This window comes from Euleptes europaea, chromosome 11 (assembly GCF_029931775.1).
Source record: "Euleptes europaea isolate rEulEur1 chromosome 11, rEulEur1.hap1, whole genome shotgun sequence".
Lineage (NCBI taxonomy): Eukaryota > Metazoa > Chordata > Lepidosauria > Squamata > Sphaerodactylidae > Euleptes > Euleptes europaea.
In genome coordinates this window covers 48,092,444-48,102,255 of record NC_079322.1, presented here as the reverse complement: position 1 = coordinate 48,102,255, position 9,812 = coordinate 48,092,444, and the positions used below count along the sequence as shown (strand labels likewise).

The following is a 9,812-nucleotide window of genomic DNA, read 5'->3' as shown; positions in this document are numbered from 1 at the left end:
TCCATGAGCGCCATGGAGCCCACAGGCAGCATGTTGGGGATCCCTGACAAAAAATGAAATGGGCGTCCATAGGGCATCTCATACACATGCGCCTGCTCCCATTAATGCAGCTTGCCTTTCTCCACAGGGAGAGGGAAAAAATCTCATGAATCAAGTGGGCTTCCATTTGAAGAGCCTGCATCAAAAATTCTTTCAGTTGCACCATGGATAAGAATTCTTCTCACATCATGCTAACATGTCACCATCCAGTCAACACTGGAACTGGGCCAATGTCTTCATCATCATCTTGTATTGAATAAGCTGCTAGAATTGAACTTGAATTTGCCCACCCCACCCTGCCCTCACCTAGACTGGAACTTTTAAACAAGATTTGGTCATGCTTGAAAATGTCTCTAGAGTGCTGAAGACATTCCTTTTGCTGTCCCATCTCCTACCTCTGCAAACGTATCATATAAATTAGACGAGCAGCAGCTGCAAAAGTCCATGTTACATCAAGAACACGAGCCTAAGCTGAGTTTAATAAGGTTGGCAACAAAATCTTTTCACTTAAATCAGATTAACATAAACATTCTCGTTTTAGGAACAGTTGTTCCTTAGTAGGTTTTGGCCTCCGGTGTTTTTGCTTATGAGGATGCTGCTGCTCCAAGAATGAAAGCTGGTAGTAAAATAATATCACAGCCTTAAGAGAAGTACAAATGAAAATCTCAGGATCGCGTATAAAGTGGAATATTAATCTATACTGTAATTGATGTGTTATAGCCTAGTTCTAAGCACATTCTTGTGCAGAACTGAGATCCTACATTTCTTGCCCAGTTGTCCCACCTGTTTCTTTTTCTGTTTCAGAAGAATAATAACATGGTACTTCTGTTTTCAGTTATCAGATGTGATTATAAGGATTCTTGTAGCCAGGATGTATTCAGTGTTCCCAGGATCCAAGAGTGGAAACTGGGATGATCGGGCAACTTGACAAACACCATTAGGTGCTTCCAACTGTTGTTGTGGGAGTGGGGAACTCCTCTGGAAATCCAACATGACCGTTGTTTATAATCCATACCAAGCAGTCACTTATTTCTATTGCAGTCAATGGCTTGGATCTGATTCTTTTCCATTAGGTGGAGAATGTTGCAGTGGAGGAAGGAATTCTTCCTTACTTGATGCCAGTGTCACTTGAAGGGACCCACTTGATGCCAGTGTCACTGTTATAATTGTAGTGTTGGTTGTTTAAAAATATGTTTTCTAAATAAAGTTACTTGGGGTAACTACAAATAGCTTATCTTATCGATAGAGGCATGAGAAACCAATACGGAAATTTTAAAATCCTGTTTTATAAAGAATAATACTGATTTGTTGTATTGCTTATTCATCTGTGGTCAAGTAGCTCCTATACTGATCATGTCACAACAATATTAAACTTGGACCACATTATAGGAAGTTAGTCAAATATATGCAGTCACTATGGCAAAAATATGTACATAAAGCAAACCAACAACAAAAATTCTTTGCAAGTTTATAATAATTTCTTTTAAGTGTTTGTCCAGCCTCTGCTTAAAGACTGCCAGTGAGGAGGAGCTCACCGCCTCCCTAGGTAGCTGATTCCACTGTTGAACAACTCTTAGTGTAAAAAATGTTTTCCTAATATTCAGCTGATACCTTTCCACCCATAATTTAAACCCATTATTGCGAGTCCTATCCTCCGTTGCCAACAGGAACAGCTCCCTGCTCTCTTCTAAGTGACAGCCCTTCGAATACTTAAAGAGAGCAATCATGACCCCCCCTCAACCTCCTCTTCTCCAGACTAAATAGTCCCAACTCCCTCAGCCTTTCCTTGTAGGGCTTTGTCTCCAGGCCCCTGATAATCCTCGTCGCTCTGCTCTGCACCCCCTTTATTCTGTCCACATCCTTTTTTAAGTGAGGCCTCCAGAACTGCATACAAGACATTAGGTGCGGCCTGACCAATGCAGTGTACAGCAGAACTATGACATCTTGAGATCTGGATGTTATGTTGATACACCCCAAGATCGCATTAGCCTTTTTTGATCACACTGGCTGCTCGTATTTAACTTACAATCCACCCGTACCCCAAGATCCTGTTCACATACACTGCTACAGTATGCATGTTCCTCATTTTTGTTACCCAGATGTAGAACTTGGCCACTTATCCTTGTTGAATTGCTTCTTGTTCACATCTGCCCACTTTTCCAGTGTGTTCAGATCTCGTTGAATTCTGTCTCTGTCTTCTGGTGTGTTCGCTGCTCCTCCCAATTTGGTATCATCTGCAAACTTAATTAGTAATCCTTCCACACCCTCATCCAGACCAATTATAAAAAATACTGAAAGGTACCGGGCCCAGAACCAAGCTGTGTGGCACCTCACTGGACACCTCTCTGAATCATTTTTACATCATGCCCTGGAAATTTTATCTTTTAAGTAATACACAGGAAACCCATTGGGATAAAAGAGATACCTAAGAAATTCAGTAGCTATAAGTAGTTGTACTGCCAAAACTATTATAAAAACTTGCACACAGTCACCCTAACCCAACTATCTGTGTGCACTGAAGATGTGTTTGGGGAGTTCCTATTCAAAGAAATTCTAAGCTTTGTGCGTTGAAATGAATGGAGCGGACATTTCAGGATGAAAGCTTTACGAGAGCACTGGAGATTGCCCGGTAAGGATGTATAAGAGGTGTGTTTATATACATGTAGAAAAGGGCTATAAATTCTGCATTAGTGGGGAAAAATAAACACTTATCTTGCATTCTTTCTGATGAACACATATTGGAATATTGTTTAAACAAGTATTTCCCCCCCCAAGCTTAGAGGGTGACCACTTTTTTTCTTTTCTTTTTTTACAAAGTTAGCAATATAAAAATCTAGTCATAAAGAACCTTCAAAGTAATTATAAATCAACTTGAAAATCTATTTTTTCTGTAGAAGTAGGACAGAATCAGAAACTAGACACTTACATTACTGCCATGGCATTGACTACAAAACAGTTGTTCTTACAAGAAATGGCATAAACAGTACTTGTATTAGCTGGTCTGACTCAGTCACAGTCCAGAAACTGAGCTCTACTCTCATCAGGACTTGAGAACTTATTGGTAAAGGTCTATTGGATGCTGTTTGCAAAAGACACATCACCTGCCCTCTCACCCTTTCTTGAAAAGAGGCCGTTTCTATGGCAATACTAGTTAATAAGTGCATATCATGCTGCACTAATATAGTGCAAAAAATTGCCTTACATGTAGCAAAAAAGTTGCAGGCAACAGTTGGAGAGTTAGAGAAAGTAAAAACTTATTACATGTGGATATTAATTCCCAGACCTCCTATAAAATATTGAACCTGAAAATGTTTCTTTCCATGATAAGTGTGTGTGGGAAGGCTTTTAGTACCTGGAAGTGGTAACAGGAAAGAGTCTTGGAAGTCCTCACCCTTTGAAACACAGCTTAAGAAAAAACTGTCTGGAACCTGCCAAGATGCCAAACTTGCTCAGTGGGTTGTTATTTCTCAGTTAAAAGTTAACAGGTTGCAATGAACTACGATGCTCTGTAGCCGATATATCACTTGACAGATTAATACATATGGTGCCAACTGAGTATATAAGTTGCATGTAAAGCATTCTAGACATCTTGGTATGATCTCTTCATGCTTACTGAGTACGACAGGTTAATGCAGCTGCTAGTTTTGGCATCAAGACTCTCAGAGATGATGTCACTTATTATGTCATCTACCACAGGCTGGAGATACGTTTTAAAGAAGGCCGCGTTAAAATTTCCAGCTGCAGAGCTTACAGTAGGAATTTGCCAACACTATTTGCTGTACTGATTGGTTTAGAACAAAACAGATTTCTTAGAATATCCATGGCCATTATGAAGTCATTTTTTTGTCTTGTGATGTAACATCTGCTCTGTAATGTACTCAATGTACATGCTGCCTTTAAACACTACAGTTTCAAGAGAATAAGGTTGACGGGAAGTCATCGTTTACATGTCTGCATCTCCATCATAAGCCAATGTTAAAGGTTTCAGACGGTTGTTCTGTCTTCTCTGAGGCTTCTTTGGCTTTTTGCTGTAACAAATAGAAAGTAAAAAGAATCAAAAATCTAAGAGGTTATTAAACAGATTTAATTTAGTTTTAATTATGAGTTCAGTATAAGCATGGATCGTTTAGCTATTACATGTATATCCAATTCATCAACTTTCACCAGAAGTCTGTTAAGCAATTAAAACATTTTTAATTCACTCTTACCTCCAGAAATAACAATACTTTTCAATAGGCTTTCCAATTTTCCAGCAAGTATTTAGGTGGCGTGAAACAGCAACACAAAGTATCAGCCCCACCCCATGAATCTAAGCGCAGTATAAAATTATGGAAATTAAAACTGTAATTCTATCTTCAATATGGGTGATTTTCTGCACTTCTTCCAGAAAGGAATGGGCCCATAATAATAACTGGTAGTGATTTGAAAGATTTCCTACATAGAAAACGAGGCACTGCCTACTTAACAATACCAAAGAAAGCTCTACTTTTTTATATATATTTGCACACATGGTTATGTCTTCTTCAAGAAAATTACAAAGATTCCTTAGTCCCAGTATTCCAGTTCTTGGACTAATGTAGTTCCCAGGTATTTTCCACTTTGTTCTAGCAATCACGTTACCTTCACAGATAATTATGTCACCCCCACAGTCTTTCCATGGATCTACCTATCAGTTTTGTTGGCATTTTGTCATGCCAATGTTAAAAACAAGCTGTTATGGTAAATCAGAAGTTCTTTAATTTACTGCCATGATTGTAAGTTTGGAGAAATAAAAACGGGGTCCTCTCCAGTTCCGATTATGCAATGGCTAATTTAATAGCCTTTTTCTTTCCATGGTATCTGCTGCTTAGTGAATATACAATTCACGTATGCATGATACTGATTTCTCTCTGCTTGGTCAGGTGATAGAGGTCATTATGAAGGCTAGTATCTAATGTACCTTAAAGAGGTTTGAAAAGACACCCCCCCGTTAACTGTCTAAGAACCACTTTCATAATAGAGATATTAAGCACACCAGTCTCTTTAGATGTGACAACAGGTGTTGGATTCAGAGTGTTTAAAAATGCTCCTCTTAATATCTTTTGCGAAGTCCGCATGGAATACGTATCGGAACAACCACAAATCTGACTGCAATTTTACTGCACTGTGATAATCTATCCTGTTACCCCCCATCCTCTATAAGCAGCTCAGAGCCTCATTATGTGTGCCAAGTTTGGGGGTGGGTAGGACAGAAATGTGCTTTGAACTAAGGTAGTTCCACTTTTGAGAGGGGAGATTCCTCAAGCTGATAAGCTCTGAAAGGCTGCACTGGGCTACTCCTCTCTCACCAGCTTGATGATGGCCGATAGTTATCTGAATTGCAACTTATTTCAATAGTCTTCAACAGTCTTACACTAGATGTCCCCAGTGTAGCTAAACGATTTTAGGTCCTATTTGATGAACTTCAGCTTCCAGGTCATCAAGAGTTATAGTACAGAATTGGTTGGGGATAAAAATCACTTCCTATAGGAACTTTGGATAGAGTCATCAAACATTCCTATTAGTCCCCTTCCAGTGACAGTCTTGCTTGGCACTGCTCAAGACAAGTGGGTGGCTGTGCGATTGATGTATGTGCCTGTCCTTAGTCGAGCCTCGATAGAGCTTATTTCTCATGGGTCTCCAGCCCATTACCTTACATGGCTGCGCATGTGAACATGTAATGGCACGATGTGGCCGTCTCTTCTTCCTACATAGCTGTGGGCAAAGCCTGCACACTGGTGAAAGATCAAGGAACGTGATTCCATAGCGAATGATGCAAACAGTGCTCGTTTCAGTTACTGAAAACAATTTAGGATAATCTACATTTTAAGACTATATATTTCCTGGTTCCCACAAAAGTTTTGAGAAGATCAGCATAGATTCAGATTTCATGGGCCTTACACCCCAGTAAAATATCCTTTTAGGACAATTCTGTTGGCTGGATGTGGCATTTTAGGAAAGAATCTCATATGAGTTGGTGACTTTATTCTTCTCTGCTAGCATGAAGCATTAGTTCCATGTTTCTGTCATCTGGATCTAGCTGCTTTAAAAGAACCTTTTATATGGTAGATTACATTCTTACTCTCAGATTTAGCCTGGTTTAGCTCAAAGCAATTTACACGCAGAAGACCTAAGGTTCAATCCCTGAGACAGCTGGGAAGATCTCTGCTTGAGATCCTAGAGAGATACTGCTGGTAAACAAACATTGTATTAAGATGGATGGAGTAAATTAATTTTAGGCCAAAGCATATGAATATCTGTGAATTTTTCTCAGTACTCACTACTTTTATATAGGAGTGGGCTACAACACAATGAACTATCAAAGGACTCACCAGGCAAGATAGATCATAGATACAATAAAGATGAGCAAAACAAATGCACCAGCAGCCACACCATATACCCAGGTCTTCAGCTTCCCATCTAAAAGGAATGAATGTTAGTCATTAGTCTGCAAGTTAAGTGATGGAAGTCACAGTTAGTAATATTGTGCAATAGTGCCTCTTAGAATATAACTGAAACTGTTCATCTGACGAGTGAGGAAACAACGGGCTTGTGTTGCGACACTAGCACGAAGGGCAAGTTAGTACATAACGGGCCAGAGAATGAAGAGCAAAATCTGCCCTGCTCATTCTGTGAATTCAAGCTTAATTATTTTCATTAATAGGACATTCAAGAACAGATGGGCATCAGGCCAAATACAGTCACTATGTATGAGACTAGAACCCGAAGAATTTGTTTAAAATTCTTCTTATATGTTAGAATGCAGTGCCACATCCATAATGTTGAATCATAATACCCTTCCCAGCTGGTGAAAAAGAATATATATATACACTTATGTATATACATACAAACAGTACGTATGTTTAGTGAGCCATTCTCCCTCAGTATCACCTACCTCACAAGTTTATTGCAAGGATAAAAATGGAGGAGAGGAGACCTGTGGACTACCGTGAAGGAATGGTACACAAAAGTGTGATAGGTACTACTGTTTACAGTAATAATTTAATTGGCTTGTATCCAACCATCAGTTCAAACAAGGCTTAAGAAGTTTTCCTGTATTACTCTCCATTCCTATACCCCATCTGACTCCTGGACAGAGCACTGACCAGGGTCAAAGGATCCACATGGAAGAATAGCCACACAGGTTGGAGAATCAGAGTGGATGGACAATGGCAGAAAAAAATCATCCCCTCCCCTTAGTAGAGCTGTGCTTGCAAGAGAGAATGGAAGACTTTCACTCCCTTGTCTCTTTCTCACCCCAGACCCCCTTCCTCATCTCAGCCCCCTCCCCAACTTGTGGAGATATTCCTCCATGTGGGTCCCTCAAACCTGGGAATGATCTTTCAAGAGGTCAGAAAGGGCTACCAAAATTCAGGAAAACTATTCTAGGAAGAGATGCTTGGATATAGGCCATTATATAAAATATTTTCTTTACATTTTCAGTCTCTGCTATACAAAACTATTTAAACATACTTGGGCACAGGAAGAGGGTATGAAGTGATAAAAAGCATGCCACCTCTCATATATGCTTTTAATATAGAAGAGTTTTTTAAACAGGGATATGTGAACAGTTCTTCGTGCATGACCTTGGTCATGAAATATTGTAAAGATGCCAGAAAAACTACTAAGTTCATTGAGAGTTCTTAGTAGCACTAACTATTCCTGAAAGGTTTCACCTGGTCCAAAAGGCTGTAGAAACCAAGTCCTTCCTCTTCCTGATTGGATACTGGGTGGTTGTGTGGGGTTCACTGCTCGGCTGGTTTTTACATCTCCCCTTTTGTCCTCCACTGTGGGAATGACTACCACTGGGATAAGGGTGCATTGTTCAAGTGTGCCATCAGAAGACATGACTTCAGTGTATCCTTCTTCACAAGCACACATTCTCATCTGCAGGAGAACAAGCATTTACTCACTGTAGCAAAACTATACAGCTTGGAATCCTAGACATCATGTCGCACAAAACGATAAAAAGGCCAAATGAATGGCTCCATGGCATTCATCCATCCATGGGAAGTTTTGCACTAATCAAAAATTAAACAAGGAACAAATGGAACTCAAAATGATTGTTTGATCAGCCTCTCAGCTAAATAATGTGATCCATTACTGCAATTTTACTCATAAGAAGACCTTTTAAGAAATTTGCCACTGTTCCTGTGGGATGTATGAAAATATTGCTATAGCCGTATGTCGGCTGGCTAGTTCTACGACAATGGGTAGCACATACCTCGCTACAGTAAGAATGGGGCTGGCTGCACGGTGGCTTACAGGACCTGTCAACATCTGGTTGGTGCATCACTAAACAGCCTCCTGCAGAAAAAACAGATCACATTTTGACACAACTGCACCTTGCCAAGCTGCAACAGCCTTGGGAAGTGCCACTTCATAATACAACTGGACGTTCTCCTTCTCCGAAGCTTCTCTCAGGAAGACTCCAGGAACTGACGGATTTATCTGCATCACCCTGTGTCTCATTAACAATGTTGGCATGCCAGATACCATTTAATTTTAATGGCTGACACAGGTAATTGGCTGAGTTTGTTAGAAAAGTGCAGGAAATAATTGGTTTCGTACTTTGAGAGGTAATTGAATTCCTGGCAGAATGGCTGACAGCCATTAACATTGCTGGCCTACTGTCAAAAATGATACAGGGCAGAAAACAGTTTTTCCCTCTGTGTTATGTGTATCATTCACCTGAATCTGCAGCGCACTGAATGAACTTACAAGCCCCAAACAGACAGAATGGGCAGATGGTCATTCAGTGTTTCTGAGAAACACCATTTTTTAGGGATCTCAAATTTGGCTTTACTGTACTAACGGCCCTTCAACCGTCTTTTGTGTTTTTAGTTTCCTTGCCTCTTCAAAACATACTTAGCTGGGCAAATTTGTCATGTCTCACAAATGGAGAAACATCTTTTGGGAGAATCCTTTATGATGCCATCACTTTAAAGCCTGTTAAACTCAGTTGCAGAAAGGGGGAAATTTGCCCAAGGTCAGTAAATACAGAAACAAACTACCTGGCAATACAAAGGTTACCTTTTTCCATCATTCTGCTCTTATTTCTCAGTGGTTACACCGTTATCAATGCTTCAGTTGTTGTTTTTTTAAGTACACACAAGGTTCCATCATCATTTTCAGTCACAATCCTTTCTGCCATCATTCAAAAGGATTTTTTTGAAGACTCCAGCATCCTCATTTTATCTTTACAAATGAATAAATTTCTTCCCTAGCTAAAGGTAGCAAATACGCTACACAGACCAGGGGTTTTCAACCGTGGCTGCCACGAGGGGCAATTACAAAAATGTTGGAAATTTCCAAGCCAAGCATCCTCCTGTGATGGCAGCTACTATTTCTGAATGGGTGCCCCCTGAAGACCCAAAGGTGATGCCTCTTGGGGTTTTCTGAAGCACTTCCTCCTCCTCCTCCAATGAGGTGGAGGATAGTCAGCACTGGCTCTCTGATTTGAGGAAGAAGCAAGTGGTTGTCTGGGGCCATGTTGGGCTCACTGGTATACACACTGCCTGCATGCCCAAGTATCCAGAAATATCAATGTCAATGTATGGGTGAGAAATGATGATGAAACCCTGGTTATCAGCAGATGCAGATTAAATGCGGTTAGGTAGCAGTATGTAAACCAGAAGGTTAAAAGTGATCTAAATAGGTTTTGCTACTTGACACGTGAAACAGTGTAAAATGTGAATGTCCTGGTGCAAGGAGCACATGCCTGTGAACACCCTTGTAACAAACTGTCAGCCATC

The 9,812-nt window shown here is 40.2% G+C and overlaps 1 protein-coding gene across 2 annotated transcripts in view; it reads right to left on the bottom strand.

Annotated features, from left to right (window-relative positions):
- Positions 1-3,930: 3,930 nt before the first annotated feature.
- The window catches only part of THSD7A (thrombospondin type 1 domain containing 7A), a 282,025-nt gene continuing 276,143 nt past the window's right edge, over positions 3,931-9,812 (bottom strand). For both annotated transcript variants that reach the window (XM_056857536.1, XM_056857537.1), the window contains 4 exons: positions 8,282-8,364; positions 7,734-7,944; positions 6,390-6,477; positions 3,931-4,067 (listed from right to left, as the gene is read on the bottom strand). In XM_056857536.1, the coding sequence (XP_056713514.1) occupies positions 3,983-4,067; positions 6,390-6,477; positions 7,734-7,944; positions 8,282-8,364 (467 nt within the window). In that variant the 3' untranslated portion in view covers positions 3,931-3,982. The remainder of the gene's footprint in view (positions 4,068-6,389; positions 6,478-7,733; positions 7,945-8,281; positions 8,365-9,812) is intronic.